Below are 16,156 nucleotides of genomic sequence, written 5' to 3' on the forward strand. Positions count from 1 at the left end.
ATGGCGATATGTTCCGACGAGTTGATCGTTGTGCTGCCGCTCATGGTTGCGCTCTTCTGCGGGCGCGTGCGCAGCTGCTGTTGTGACTGTGACTTGCTTGCAGTGGTTGTGGCGGTGGTGGAGAGATTGGGAGTGCTCTTCGAGTCATTGTAGGCGTTGCTGGTGTTGTTAGTAGGCGTGTGAGGCGGTGGCGGCGCGCTGGCCGCTGTGCTGGCGGTATTGGGCGCAGAGGCTGCGGGCACTGTGGGGTTCAGATTTTCTTTGCGCTTGTCGTAGCAGTAGTTGATCCAGCTGAGGTAGACGTAGCAGAAACTGGAGCGCGTGATGCCAACAGCGCGGAAATCGAAGTCCTCATCGAGATTGTAGTTAAAAATGGGATCGAGATCGACAAACTGGCGGCTAAGTGTGTGCTGCAGAGCCTCCTGGATGGGCGCTGAGGCAAGCCACTGCTCGAGCTTGGGATTCTTGATGACGTAGTAAATGATGCTCTGGAAAATATTCATAAGTTGATGTTCCATTTTTTTTTAAAGCTTGCCAACCATGCTTACCTTTATGTAGTAGGTGATGAGCACCTTACGGTATTCAAAGACCTGCAGCGTAGCGCTCGCCAAGTTATCCGATATCGAGTAGCCCTCCAGCACATACTGCGCCGCCACCACCTGCCAGGCCAGCCAGCGTGTGGAGAACATCGCATTCACGCTCAGCATGCGCGGCAAGTGACCCGGATCACAGCAGCAGCATCCGTCGTTGTCCTCCACATCCTCGGTGATGGCCTCCACCTCACGCTGCTGACAGTATGTGCCACGAAATTCCAAGCCGCGCATTTGAAAGGTACACAGCCCATTGCCCAGCTCGATAATGTGCACCAGGCAGTTAAGGTAGTCCGAGGCGAGTACTAGAGAAAGAAACCAAGTTTACAGATTAACTCCGCAAAATACTTAAATGCGTCCAGAAAGCTTACCGAAACAGTCGCCTTGATTGACATTGCCCCAACGACCCATTAGCAGATCGCCGCACAGCGAGTGCTGTAGTGAGCGCGTCAAATGCTCATAAAAAATGCTGTTCAAGTTGTTATCGTCCGCGCCCAAATCGCGCTCCAGCTGTGAGCTCAAGCGCGTATTGGAATGATCGATGCGGCGAGTATTGTAGTCGCGCTCCCAGAATTTGATCGGACGCACGTAGGAGGTGAGAAAGATGGCGCTGCCGAGGAAGGGATTGAGTGGCGTGGAGAGTATGGCCGAGACGCCGGCCTGCAGGAAGAGCATGGCAGAGTGTGGAACGCTGAATGGCTGGGCGAAAGCGTGGAAGGCCGAGCCCCAGGTTATTTGCCAGGGCGCGATGTAGGTAACGATGAATTGTAGCTAAACGTCGAGAGAAAAAGAAAAGAGGGAGTAAAAAAAAGTGACTAGGAATTGGCGCTTACCTTTAGCAGAAAATCACAGCATTTGCGGAAGGCTAGCGACATAAAGAAGTAATCGATCAGGAACGTTTCGCTTGCAAAGGCAAAATCGTACCGAAAGAACAACACGGTGAACATCACAATCAGATACTGGTTTGTGGGATCCGAATAAGCGTTGCGCATCACTACAAGGAGAGAGAATGTAATAAACAAAATTTTCGAACCCCCTGACACTCACGTTTCAGAGCACAAACCGCCACCACTAGCGTGCCCCAAGCAATGCCGAATTTGTTGACAACGATCTGGGCGTCCGCAGTCACCGCCGAGATAGCCAGCAACGGAAACATTACATTCCGCTCCAGCATGCACAGGTAGATGTACACCTTCTCAAACCACATCACCTTCGGCGCGTGCGATACCTCGAACTGGCCGTACTCCTTCTGCCGCAGTATGGGGCGCGCGAAGCATAGCCATGGCATATGTTTGCGCATCTGCGGGATGATGTAGTGCAGCAGCAGGCCCAGGCCGCCTGTGAACGCATACAGCACAATGTTGAGATCAGGCTGCAGCACTGTGAAGACGGTACTGCAATGCAGGCCGAAGACGATGGCCGCTAGCAGCGTTGTCACCACCAGATCATTCTTGAGGCGCATATTCACGGTAGCCTGCAGCTTCTTGGGTAGTGGATCGGGCGAATCGCTATCATTGTCTGCACCGCTCGCATTGGCGGCGCTGGCTGCCAATGCGCCCGTATCCACGTCGGCGCACACGCCACCAGCGGTGAGTGTGGACATGTCGCCCGGATTGGTGGTCGAAGAGCTGGACATTTTGTCATCCTCATCAGCTGCTGGGGGTGCGATCTCCTCAGCCTCCATGTCGGCTGTGGAGGAAATGGCAACCTGTGCTGGCTGTGTTGGAGGGGCCTCCACTGAAGTTGTTAGTGTGTGCTGCTGCACTCGTTCCTTGGAACCGCCGTGGCCAATAGGCGCGTTGGTAGGCGTAGTTGCTGCGGTCTCCGTTCCTAAATCCAGATTCTCATTTTCCAGTAATTGCACGCCGCTTGCATTTTCTGTACACGTTGCGCCATTATGTGCGCTTTCCATGCCGGTCGCGCTACCATTCGCCACTGAGATATAAGAGTTCGAAGTGGTCATGCCCTTTTTGTTGCTAGACAGGGTTTTTGCAAGCGTTTGACTGCTGCTCGCCAGCGAAGACGCCTTCGATTTGCTGCTCTTGCGCTCTATTTCGAGATTTGTGCGATCGATCTCCGCGCGCTCACTACCTTCAGCCGCCATCTTATCGTCTATCGCGGACATTTCAATTTGTTCCTGGCGCGCGCTCGTGCTTTTCGTGCGTCCTTTGAGCGTGGTGTTTGTGGTGAGTTTTTGGCTACTCGCTACGCTGCCATTAATGGTAGCGGCGCTCAGCTCATCGTCATCGTCGTCATCGTGGTAGGTGCTGACAATGCAGTTCTTAATGAGCGCCCACAGGTGGCTGAAGTCGCTGGCGGACCGCGAGAGGTGGTAGCCCAGCGGCACGAGTATGGCGCAGAATAGGGAGAAAACAATGAATTGGGTGCCGCGACCCTCGGCCAGCGCGCTGTACAGTGGCCCGTAGAGCAGCATGACGCCAAGAATGGAGCGCAGTACGCAGAGAAATGAGCCTGTGGGTGGGGAGAAGAAACCACAAGATTAAGAAAAAATTCAAACAGGACGTTTCACCCAAGTAACTCACCTAAGAGACTGCCAGCGGCATTGCCGCCGAAGACGTGCATGTCGATTTGCTCCAGCAGATACATCAGAAACGTGTTTATCTGCGGACACAGCCCCAGCGAGAAGATTATCGGGAAGCATAGTAGGAAGACGTACATTATTTGGAGTACAGTTGCGGTCAACAACAGCGGCGAATAGCGGATACCGAAAAAGTTCAACTCTTCCGGCGGTGCGCGCTGCTGCTCGTACTCACGCTTGAGCCGCTCGCAAAGCAACAGTATCCCACTACAAATGCAGAAGTAGATGGCGCGCGAATAGGCCACCGTCTTGTTGAAGCCGTGTATGGGCGACGCCGCGTCTGGCTGAACGCTCTTCACCAATGAGTACTGCGCGCTCGCTATGACGGCACAGAAGAGAAAGGCACACAGGTCCTTGTAGTAGCCCAGTTGGAGTATGGTGGCGCCGAGGTAGGCGACCGCCGCGCACAACAACACCGCCAACACTATGTGCAGCCAGTGCAGATCGCGGTCGAAGAGCGCCAGCAGCTCCAGGCGGTCCATTGAGATTTTGAATTCGTGCTCGTAGCCGCAACATTTGAAGCGGTACTTGTAGTAGCTCTTCGGCGCCACCGGCTTTTCGGTCGATAGCATGCAGGCGGGGCGCCAGTAGTCGCAGTAGCTTTCAATGTGATGCCCATCCATGTTGAGTATGGCCGCGCCTGCTCCAGTGGTGTTGCTGCCACTGCCCGAGCGCGCCTGCGATGATCGCTGTTGGCCCTCGTCGTTTAGTACGTTGATGAGCCCTTGTATGGAGAGTCCCGCACCGTTGTAGACAGTGCGCGCGTTTAATGATGACGAAGCGACCACGACTCCGAGCGGCGGGTGCAGATTGCGAATGGGCGCCGTCGTTGCGCCTGATTGGCTGCTCAGCTGTGCCGATTGCAGTTCATGCGCGTGCGAGTAGTCGCCGATAGAGGAGTTGCCAGGCTCTGATATTTGCTTCGAGTTGCGCCGCACCTTGTCGCGATAGTACGTGCGGTCCGCCACCGAGAGGCCGTCTGTGGAGGTGGCAGGGTAAGTATTGAGCGCCTGTATTGCGTCCTGGTAGAACTGGAAGTGCGCGCTGGACATGTTGCCGGGCGCGGTAGCACCGAAGCCGATTGCGCTTGTGTTTGACGCGCCTGCTATGCCTCCGATAGCTGGAGTTATGCCCTGCTGTGCGCCCTCAGAGCGGCCGTGTTCGGTCATCAGCCAGAGCATTTTGTGAATGTCCGCCGAGAACGAGTCGGCACTGATGCTGCGCGACGACGTAGAGGATGAGGTGCGCGAGGCCGCTTTTGAAGTGGTGCTATGCTGCGAATTGAATGGCACCAGCGACATTTCTGTGCTCGTAGAGGCACCGCCGCCACTGCCGACGCGACGTTTGTGAAGTTGAGAGCCGCCAGTGTTGCCATGCATTGTCTCGTTCACCTCGCGATATTTTACGACCTTTGGTATTGCACCCAGATTTTTGCCATTGCCGGTGCCCCCTCCTATGTTTGGTGTCTGCTTTCTGCCGCACTCCAGGCCTTCTTCCAGATCTTTCTTCGTCTTTAGCGCGTCCACCTTCACCTTCGGCGATGTGACGCTTACTGCCGCCTCCATGCCCGAGAGCAGCATGTCCTTCGAGCTGGCGCTCACTTGCTCACAGTCGCTAGATGGGCAGCCGGAATCGCCTTCGCCGCGCGCGGCATGCTGCGGCCGCATCCCGTAAGCGTGTTGAGGGGCGCCGATTCCTACACTGACGTGTTGACTAGCCAAATTTTTGTGCTTCTGCAGCGCCGCTATTTCCATGTACATGTCCTGCTCAGCAGCCTTGACTTTGGCATTAGTTTGCTGCCAGGATTTACCACTGAGCAGCGGCGAGCGTGAGCCGTTGTTGTCCGTCTCCGAATCAGTGGAATGTAGGCGTTGACGTAAGGACTGCGAGGTTGACGGCTTTTCATCGTCCTGCGCATGTGTGACGGCCGCGCGTGCGGGTGGCGAACGCACTGGCTGCCGCTGCTTTGTCGCAGGCTCATCGATGTCGTCCTCGCTGTCGGGCGCATAGACATGTGCCTTCCGGTTGTTCTCCGCCGCAGAGCGTTTCAAATCCTGCTGGATTTGCTCCAGGCCGTTGAGTATGTGATCGAAGTCGTCAGTAAAATCCGTCTTTGGCTGGTTTACAGGCTGCGCTTCGCAAACTGAAGGTTTTATTTCTATGCTGAGCGCGTGCTCCAAGTCGTCATCGAAGTCCTTGAACTCGTCATCCTCGTCGTTATCTACCTCATCGTCATCATCATCTGCCAGTATATTTCCGACGTCAGACTCTGCGCTGTGATGATGACAGCCCAACGCTTTGCGTCTGTGACGTATTGGTACATCGTCCACCACGTCATCGACGTTGTCATCGTCCAGCTCTATGCCCTCGTTTTCCTCATGACCATCCTCAATGTCTGCCTCGTCCTCGTCCTCCTCATTTTCAAGGCCACCACATTCAACCAGCTCGGCATCGTTGAGCTCCAGCGCGCACTCACTGCGTTGGGGCTCCACATCTAGCGACGAGGCGCGCTCGTCCGACTGCTCTACGATAGGCGACACCGGCTCAATGAGCGCCGTGGTAGAACCGCTTGTGCCGAAATTTAAACTGCTACTGCCACCGCTGCTGCTGCTGGCGCCACCAAAGCTGCCGCCGAATTTTGGACACAGATTCAAATGCGGGTTGCGCACCAAACACTTGCTGGGCGGCGGCAAGAGTGCCGACTGCGGGTTCTTTATCATTTGCTCTCCATTTATCGCCTCCACGCTGTTCGGGTGTGGGCTTAGGTTCGATACGGAGGGGCGCGGGCAGGAGATTTCGAGTGCGGCACTTTTAATTCGACGCACCGTCGGCTGCTGACCCGAAGAAAGCGCTGCGGCGGCTAAAGCGCCGGATAGCGTATGATTCGGACCACCCCCACCACTACCTACGCCACTTTTGTACAGGGTAGTCGCGTTGGAATGTCGTCGTCTTTTCATACCGCTGCCGCTGCCTCCGCTGCCGCCCGCTCCCGACTTGGCATTGCCGACGGGAAGCTGGAGCGCCGACATGGTGCTGCTTGAGTCTTTGCGTATGTTGGCGACTCCGTGGTGATGATGATGGTGGTGGTGATGTGGCGCGCGGTAGAACTGCGGCTGATGATGTGGATAATGCGAGTTGAAGGGCTGTTGTTGCTGCAGTAAGAAGGCGGCGCGGTTATCGTTGCGGCAGTCGAGTTGTTCTATACCGAAATCAGACTTCGTGTAGCTGTCGTCTTCAATGTAGACATCAGAGGAGGAGCCTATGGGTAAAGTAAGAATTATAATAGGTATTATCACAGCCTGCTGGGCTTAACTCACCCAAAATCCAGGACTGCAGCGCGCGCACACGTGTATCCATATGTCCCGACACGCCAGTTGCGCTGCCGCCTAGTCCACTTAAGTCCAGTTCATCATCGTCCAGTATATCACCGCCGCCTATTCCAGCCAGCGCACTGCTACTACTCGCGCCACTGGACGCGTGATGCGGCTGATGTTCGTGGTGAATGGGCAGGAAGAGGCGATTTTGTTGCTTGACGCGTTCGTCATGTGTCTCAGAGCTGCGGTGACGCTGCAACCGTGTATTTTTATGGGCAGATGGCAACATGGCGCCGCCCGAGGAACTCGACATATTCGTTGTTGGGATAGCTGATGTTGCGTTTGTGGTGGTGAGCGTCAGCGTTGCTGTGGTAGAAAAGTTCGTTGTGGCAGTTCGATGTGCGACAGCAGCAGTAGACATTTTTGTTGCTGATGCTGATTTGCCCACCACACCGGCAGCTGTAGCTGTTTGGCCACTTTGTGGATGCAGGAAGGTTTCGTTGCGCGCTGTGGCAACACTTGTTGCAATAGTATCAGACTGATTGCGAATAAGTTTCGTGGCAATGCACGATTCGGCGCCCGCGTCTAGGCTACCCTGACGTTCGAGTCGACGACGCTGATGGCGGCGTTTAAATTCTTCCGATGATTTGCGTAGTAGGTGTGGCAAGTGGCGTGTGGTGGTGATGTTGCTGCTACTGCCGGGAGCGGCAGCGCTGCTATGGTGTGCGGTCCCGTCGCTGATGCAAGCGTTCAAATGTTCGCTTTCATGCTCCGGATAGACGCTGAGGCCGCCGGCGGCGGGAGCATTCGTGGAACGTATGGATTTCGTAACACTCAGCGAACCGGCGAGAGATTGTTGATCTTGCTGGCTGTTGCCAGAAATTACGGAGGGGGGATAGAATAACATTTCGATGGACTCGGAGCTGTTTTTGCGATGTACGTCCACTTTGAGGTCTGCAAGGAAAGACAAATTTCAGAGTTGTTTATAAAATTGATAAATTTCTTGTAACTCACCGATTATGCTATTCACATTCTCCATTGACATCATGCTGTTCTCTTCACTGGCCTCGTTGATGGCCTGCTCCACAGAATTGCGTGAGCCATCGTTGCGCATAACTTTCATTTCGATGCCCGTCTCATTCTCACTGCAAGCAAACAGGCAAATGAAGATAAACAACAGCACAAAATTCACCAAACAAACGCTTAATGAGCTAGAAACGGATGAGCTAGTTGCCAAACAAGACAGCAACACCACTTGGCGTGAACTTAAACGCGCTGCTTGTTGTTTATAAACAAACAACATGCCACGTTATCGCACATGGATATGTGTAGTGCGCCGTATACACACTCAAACGCACTCTTAATACAACACACCCGCTAGCAGGGTAGCGTAGAGTTCAGAATCCTATCTCACCTTTGCCTTTGCACACCTCCCGCACACCTCCAAGGATTTCGAGTATTAAACACAAATACTTTATAAACAAATTTGCATTTCATAAGCGCGTATGTGTGTGTGTTGGTATGTGGGTATGTGTTCACAATAATGCACGTGGCCTTGTGCAGTTAAAATGCTGCCTTACCAAACTGACTACCCATCAAACTACTGTCATATGCACGACGGAAGGCTGTGTTGACCTTGTAGGAAACCTTGTGTGACAAATTTCACCTTTAGGAAGGTACATATGTACGTACGTTTGTACATATATACAATTATCACCATAAAATGAATCGATGCATAAGGAGAGTGGTGAGAGGGGTGGTGATAAACACCTCAGCTCTTTAATATTCATTTCTTTGTTTAAATTTGTTTGAAACTCGTTTTAAAGTTTACTTGCTTAATTTTCTTTATTTGTTAGCTCTGTCATCCCATTTGAGAGCTTTGACCCGCCTCGTTTAGCTTTATCGCACTTGTTCCATTTTTTTCAGTGCGGTTATAATTGAAAACAAGATAATTGCGAAATATTGTACGCGAAGTGAGTCATGAGAAAGCAAGCTGTTGAAGAAATTTTGTAAATATTACAAAGCATATACATAGCTGATCACTGGGCAGTAGAGAGCGATGAAGGAAATTTTATTCTGTTTATCGCCGCGAATGCAGAAATCGGATCATAATTAAAGCATGAAGTATCAAAATTATAGAGAAAAATGTAGTGTATGCTGTTGTCTATTGTATCTAGATGCATACCATCAAAACACATTCATATACATATTGTCCTCCTAATCCGGGTGCATATTCTTAAATTATAAATTATAGATTCGAATAATTGATTCATTTTTCAATACTACGATACTAATCAACATTCTCTTCATGGGCATGCCTTTACCTTTCTCTCACACTCCCTAGCACAAATCTTCTTTCAACATCCCACTGTCTATTGTGGCAAACTCACCGCGTTTCAGTTTCCTTGGTTATTTTGAAAAATGGATTCTTGAGATTCGCCTCCGACATGGTTTGCGCTCGATCGTAGAGTCGATGCAGCGCCATATTGGCCAGCTTCACCAACAATATGGTGAGGCTTGTGAGCGCACAGTAAATACACCATGTTAGCAAAGTACTTGGGAAATACTGCAAAAACAAAGAGTACACATTAAAACAAATAAGTGTGAATTGATTAAGCGAATGCGGCAATAAGTTGTGCGACCCACAGTAGCAGCGGCGTCAGTAGCAGCTAAAGGTGTGACAGGCGCTTTGCCCTAGTGCGTCGCGACCGCATTGGCATGCAAGTAGTTAACAGCCGGCAAGATTTTTTTTTTTTTTTTTTGTAAATTTCTTTTGATTATCGTTGATGAATAGCATTTTGCCAATGACGCAAAATGCTGCCTTGATGCCGATTTAGTTGCTATCTGCTGCTTGCTGCTGCGTCGGCGCTACTCCACTTCAATGCCAATCGAATAAGACTTACCAAATAGGCGACAAATGGTGAGCACAGCAGATATAGCCATAAATAGAGGTGGACTACATTACAGAAGACGCCCTGATGCGGATCGTAGAACCAGCCACCGGTCAGCGAGGCCCACACGCCCTGGCGTAATATCTCCAAGGTTTGTGAACCCATGGCAAGCTAACAGACATCTCCTATACAGCCTGCTGCCAAAGTGCAGTGGCGGCGACAGCGGCGTACACCTTGCGCGTGCCAAACAATATGCACACGTACATGCGAAAGCGTGCGATGGCTGTGAATGGGATGGGTAATGTGATGATGGTACGACGTAGTGTTCTCTGAACGTGTGGTTACGACACAGGTGCGCAGCGCCGGCAGGGTTTCGGGACTGGTACGGGTTGTGGGATCTGATTGACGACGTTGCAAAGAGGCACAACACGATGCTGGTGTCGAGGACGAGTACTCAGTGAAGTGATTGGGCTTACCTTGAAGTTTTCACGGGCAAAAATGGAATGCGTTAAACGCGCAATTGCAATGTAGTTTTTTTGCTGTACAATGGAAACATGAAGCGTATGTGATTTTTTAACTGCAATCGAAATTCCAACGGCTGACCACCCACCGCTTACGTTTTTTTTCCACAATCAAAAATTTGGTTTGCCCCAACTGCACTCTAATGTAAGGTGAACCTTTCATAAGTACTACGCTTCCTTATTTTTTGCAGTTTTCACTTCATTGCCTGGAAAAAATATCAGCACTAGCTTTTTTATTGTGTGGCCTTTACTTGCTACACATTTTCCCGTACCTTGCTGCGTTTTCTTCACTTATGTATTTTTTTTTTTACTTTGCACTTACGGATGCAGCTGCTCCTTCAAGGTTTCAGCTTATTTTGTATCACTTTTTGCACTTTGATCCATATCTATAGCGATTTCCGATACGCAAGTGGATGATATCAATGATCAATTAATTGATTGGGCAATTAATTGCTGAACTCAATTGAAAGATTTTGATTTTTTCGCGTGAAAATTTCTTTTATTTTCTTCGAATAAATGAAATGTCAAAATCAGTCCGGAACTGCACTACCAGCCGCTGTTGTGCGCTGCTATGCCGACTTTGTTGCGATTTTTCAATTTTGCTGTCATCCTAATCGGTTTTGGATTCGGGACGAAACGCACTACCGGAATCGTTTTGGGACAATACCGAATTGCGTGCGGGAAAATTGTACGAAATTCATTTCTTCTTAAAAACAATTTTTACTTTTAAAATTACGTATAAAAATATTTAAAAAATCCATAAAACAAAGAATAAGTAAAAAATGAGATAGTTTTAACTAAAAAAGACTTGTAACTAAAAAATATGTTTTCATATATAAATTAATTAAGTTTCAATGGAATATCTGTCAAAAAAGCTCCAACTAACTTTAGAGTCGACTTTTTTTTACAAAAGGCCATTATGCCGCTCTCAATAAAACGGTTAAGAAAAAAATTGTCATTATTAGGCCAGTATGCAGCTCTCAAAAAAACGGCCAAGAACAAGTGTACAAGGAATTTTGACATCTGATACTTAACAGCCTGCGACAACCTCTTGCCTCACTGTTTCCTAAATAAATAATAAATAAGGGGCATATATTTCTGTTGCAAAAATGGGTTACCTTGTGGTCTTTTTTCACAAAAACCTTTAGAAAGTCGCAGTAGAAAGCGTAGCAAACTTCTTAAAAACTGCGTACTGCCTTATACGGTGTTCACATGAGGCGAATTTCCAAGCAATTTTAGAGGCGATTAAATAAATCAAATGTTGGTTGCCCCCCAACTTCACCGAATTAAGGAAAGATTACTCAAGAACATTTCTTAGCCATATCTTGTACGTCATCAGAGCCAATGATGCTGCTTCTTCACATGGTTCAAAACTGTCGTTCAAAATGTGGCTGATAGCTGCTTGTTCTTCATTAGAAATGGATTACAATAGTGTAAAACGTAAATTACATGAGGTATGAATAGGTATGAAATTGATTTGAGAGAATTAATTTTTTTCCTAAAAATTATTTTTTATTAACAAAACCTTACAACAACGAATAAGTGAAGAAATTAAATGTATTTAACTTAAATATATTTTTTATAAAAATATTTAAATAGCAAAACTGTAATATAAAACATAATTATCCTATCGAATTACACACTTTTCTTTTTTAAACATTAATTTGAGGTTCAGAAATTTTATAAAACTATATCTATAACCAATTTTGTACTAAAAATATTTTTCGTGCATCGTTAGCCAAAGTTTTTAATACCTTAAAATTTTATTAATTAAAATATTTTAAACCTACATCACTTCATGGCTCTTCTGGATGCTCTTCGCTTCCCCTTTTTCACATTCAACTCTCGTGGCTCTCCTCTTTGTGCTCATATTGATGGTGGTGGTGTATATGCTCTTCCTCCTCTTCTATAATTGGATGCACATGCTCGTGCTTCTCCTCGTGATGATGCTTATGTTCGTGAGAGATATGTTCCTTGTGTATGATCGGATGATGTTCCTCGTGTATGACTTTCTCTTCCTTGATGACAATCGGTTTGTGATGATGATGTATATGCTTGATCACGGTGTGCGTGTGCTTTTCAACTTTCTTGTGAATTGGCACGTGAATAGTGATCTTCTTCTTTTTGTGCTGACTGCTGAGGAGTTGGAAAGAGCGAAATAAGAGAGAAATGAGTATAAAAACGGAGCAATTCGAGAAAATAAACGCAATTTATATTCAGAATTCAGCGAAAAAACAAGGGAGTAGCTTAATTGATGGAGAGGGAAACAGAGTAGAGTGCAAATTAAAAATGAGAGTATTTGAGCTCAAAATTCGTGAGTTTGTGTGTGAATGATCCAAAGAGTGAGCGAACGAGCTACTAAGTGAAGTAGAGGGCGAGTGATTGAGTAAGTTAGTTAGTGAGTGAGTCAGAGTGCCAATGAGTGGTTTTTCGGGTACGTCTGCGACCTCCAAATTGTCAGCAAATGAAATGAGTAAATTTCTTAGGAAAACCGCACGCTTTCAAGAGGTCCTCCATTTAACCAACTTCCATTCCCTCGCACTCACCCGGCATCCGCGCTTTGTGTGCAAAACAAAAGGAGCAACACGCCTACTAAGATGATCACTTTGAGAAGCTGCAGGGAAAAGATTTCGAGGCAAAAATTAATATTTTTTTCTATGGGATCGGATATCCCATCGAAAGTTCTCCACTCACCAAGCGTTTTCGATTCATTTTCTTTTCTAAAACTGTAACACTTGCACGAACAGGAAGAAGAAATTTATTTCGCCTTTTGCACGCCCGCCGGTGATACGCACACTTTGCAATGAGACTATGAAATGAGTGTTGCCCCAATTGGCTAAGAGACTTTTATAACATGCAAACAGCAATGCGGATAATTTCGAATAACGGTGAAGCACATAGCGGGACGACAGGGGGCTGCTTCTAAAGTGGAACGCCAGAAAACATGGAATTCGAACGATTTTCGCTTCCTTCACACAACTTGCATGCAATGGAAACGCCAGCGCGCGCGCCTGTGTGTGAAGCTTTGGCGCCAGCACTAACAGCTGTTGGCTTACAACGTAATCATTGCGGCGCATGCGCAGCCGAGCGAAACAGTGCTATGGGAGCTGTGGCAATAAAGAAAAAAAAAACGCAACGACGCTGGTGGGTGTATTTCGAGCTGCGAATTTTCACATTTTTGCTGGGCTTATCATTTTTTTGCAATTTGGAAAATTATCTTCTTTTATTTAATTTCCCTGCGCACAACTAATGTTGGTTTTTAAATTCACTACTTCATTTAAATGCGTTTTTCTTGTTTTTTTTTTGTTTGGTTTTTCTTTTTCGTTTTTTTCCTTTTGTCTTTCCAAGCGGAAGCCTATAAGCCTAGCTGAAAGTCAGTCAGCGGAAGTGCTTTTTGTTAAATAATTAAATTAAATTGTAAACGGAACAAAAAATTATCAAAAGACGTTGGAAAAAAGAAAAGAAACATACAGAAAAGGGGCGGCATGCAGTAAGTTTGTAGCTGCGAATATTTTACACCAAATTTAATATTTAGTGTAGCAATAACAGACAAACTAATGGAAATTAATCGAAAAACATTTATGCATTTTGTCGACAATTTTGTTAGTGTCTGAATAAGACTTAATTATGTTTCATTAATTATGAAATAAAAGTTAAATCAAATTTCGTATGGCTTCAAGCTGCAATGGCGCAAGTTTCTCGAACACTGGAAAGAAAAGAGAAAAAAGTTCCAGTCCGTTAGTGCTACACTGGCTTTAGAAAAAAAAGACGAATTATCTGTAGAAGGCTTAGAAGTTAGGGTCCATAAAAACTGGTCAGGGCAAGAAATAAACTCCTACTCAAATTTGTACTCGCACACTTGCGTTCGAATGCTTTCTGTTTTTTTGTTTTTTTCGTATTCGCAAACGTCTTCGCATCAAATGTAAGTGGTGTTGGTCGGCCAAGAGGGCTGAAATGTATATCGAGCCCTAACCGTCAAGAAAATGTAACGCATCTAGATGCACTAGCAACATCGCTGCATCAAAAATAACATTTTGAAAAACACGTCGTTTACATCTTTATGGTAAATTTTTTTTTTCTCACTTCCTCACTTCTTTTAATTTCAACCGCAACAAATATTAAATTAATCTCTTATACAAATTTTTCTACAGCCACTTAAATTCATTGCTCTTTTATTACGCCATGCAATAGCATCAATTTCAAGGTTAAGTAATCGCATTACACACATGCACAGATGCACTTGTACTCATATGAAATGTGGCACAAGTACTCAAACACTGCAGTAACGAGCGCAAGTTTGCGTCTTAAGTCTTTTGTTTACATCTCTCAAAAAACTGCTGGTAATGGCAGAAAGAAAGGCCAACTTCCAAAAAAATATTCAACACCCTACCAGCTTTATCGCTCACTGCGGGCATGTACGTACTACAATAATTGTGTGCGCAAATGGTGTACAAGAAAAAAATAACCAAAAAAAAAAAAACACAAAAATTAAAATCTCATATTTTCCAAGCATCAACAAATTGGCGTTCATTCAATTACTTGTTGGCTGGCGAGAATAATTAGCCTTACAAACGTCTACTAACAGCTACTGAAACTCTATGGGAGAACGATGCAGCAAGGTGAGGAGAGAAAGAAAAGAAATAAATCTACTGCTGTTGCGTGCAACAATGCCGCCATACACTTCATTGAGTTCTTCTTGGCGAAACTGGCGATTGTAGTACAAAATGCTTGGGTAGACGTACGGGTAGATGGACAGACAACTTGTCAAAACTGGACATCAATCAAAAGACAAGAACAACAAGTGGTTGGTTGAGCTGTTAGCTTGTTTTTGTTGTTATAATTCTTGTTGCTGTATTACGAGTATTAAGCATGTTGAAGTGTTGGCTGAAAAAGCAGAGAAACGACTTTTGCGGAGAAAAAAAAATACAAATAAAACAAAAATAAAATTTTAGTAAATAATTTTCTTTCCGCTGCGCTTGGGTTATGGTGCTTTTGTGGGCTTACTTTAGCAGCAAGTTATTGTAGATTTGACAGTTTTTTTTTTTGAATAGAAAATTGAAGAAGTTTGATTTAAAGGCCACTCTTAAAAAAAAAATCTTTAAAGTACATAGAGATAGATAAACGAAAGAGTAAGCCAAGGAAAGCACAAGCAAATAATGAGGACCCAATGGTTGTGGAATTAGCCACTCAGTCCTAATCAACAAAGTGTTCAACTTTTTACTGGAAAGACAGTTTCGGTAAATTTTTCTGTTCTAAATGATCATTGCCGCGCTGAAGTGATGCTTTTTGGTCAGTGACGTTGCGCCGAGTCAGTCGTGATTGTGGACTGAGCACAAAACGTGCTGGCTCTACATCAATAGGGACTCATGAAAAAAAAAAATAATAATAATTGAAAAATGAGTTTGAGCTCAGAAAGTTCGTATTAACTCTCCCCATGGATTTATAATGCAATATTAAGCTCTAAACACTTATTTAAGTTTTTCACGGAACAAATGCAGCATTTTTTAAATTTTTCTTAAGTTTCAAATAAAACTGGATTGCAAATAATTATCCTGAAAACAACGAAGAAATTCTTGTATGGGGAAGAGTTGGTATGGACTTCCTGAGCTCAAAAGCAGTTTCCTAACTTTTTTAAGGGCAACGAAATATGTAAAATTTTAGTATTTTCCAACCATGGTAGCGACCCCTAAAAATTATTTAAAAACCTGTAAATTTTCTTAGATGCCTTTACTCTGTACCCTTTTATACTCATTGTATACTTATAGGTATAGTATAAGCAATTTTTTTATCAGTATACTAGCGTGGGCAGAAAATCCGCCAATCCGTCAATATCTTAGGCCCGCCCATGTCCATCAAAGTTCAAAGTGCTCAAAAAATAGAAATTAATAAATAAACAAATAAATAAATTTTTTTACTAAAATTGTAATTATCTTCGAAGTATTAGACCTACATAATTTGGTATATATTTATTTTTTGTAGAGAATCGAAGTAAGCTAAGAAACAAGCCTTTTCTATATCTCCTGAAATACAAAATATGTGCATACATATGTATCTGTCAAAGAGATATGCTAATAAATAAATCTCTAAACAAACTAATAAATAGAATTAAGTATACTCGTATTGAAAGAAAATATACCAATGCACTCATGTCTTACAAATTCTGAACCACTTGACAAAAAATAATAAAAAAAAACACTTTAAAAACTCAAATAAAATACAAGAATCCCCAGCAAAAATGATT

The 16,156-nt window shown here is 45.6% G+C and overlaps 2 protein-coding genes across 2 annotated transcripts in view; both read right to left on the reverse strand.

Annotated features, from left to right (window-relative positions):
* LOC118748463 (protein pecanex) overlaps positions 1-9,559 on the reverse strand; it is a gene marked incomplete in the record, with an annotated part of 12,495 nt that extends 2,936 nt beyond the window's left edge. The window contains 10 exon segments of the mRNA XM_036482910.1: positions 1-488; positions 549-895; positions 962-1,361; positions 1,424-1,584; positions 1,638-3,062; positions 3,134-6,448; positions 6,507-7,457; positions 7,518-7,648; positions 8,894-9,069; positions 9,407-9,559. Coding sequence (XP_036338803.1) covers positions 1-488; positions 549-895; positions 962-1,361; positions 1,424-1,584; positions 1,638-3,062; positions 3,134-6,448; positions 6,507-7,457; positions 7,518-7,648; positions 8,894-9,069; positions 9,407-9,559 — 7,547 coding nt within the window.
* Positions 9,560-11,593: 2,034 nt separating this feature from the next.
* LOC118748272 (uncharacterized histidine-rich protein DDB_G0274557) lies at positions 11,594-12,065 on the reverse strand (the record flags this gene model as incomplete). The annotated part of the gene is made up of 1 exon (XM_036482647.1): positions 11,594-12,065. A coding segment is annotated over one exon (312 nt), but the record flags the coding sequence as incomplete, so codon positions are not given.
* Between the last annotated feature and the right edge of the window lie 4,091 nt (positions 12,066-16,156).

This window comes from Rhagoletis pomonella, unplaced genomic scaffold (assembly GCF_013731165.1).
Source record: "Rhagoletis pomonella isolate Grant_MI unplaced genomic scaffold, Rhpom_1.0 Rhpom_scaffold_00013, whole genome shotgun sequence".
Lineage (NCBI taxonomy): Eukaryota > Metazoa > Arthropoda > Insecta > Diptera > Tephritidae > Rhagoletis > Rhagoletis pomonella.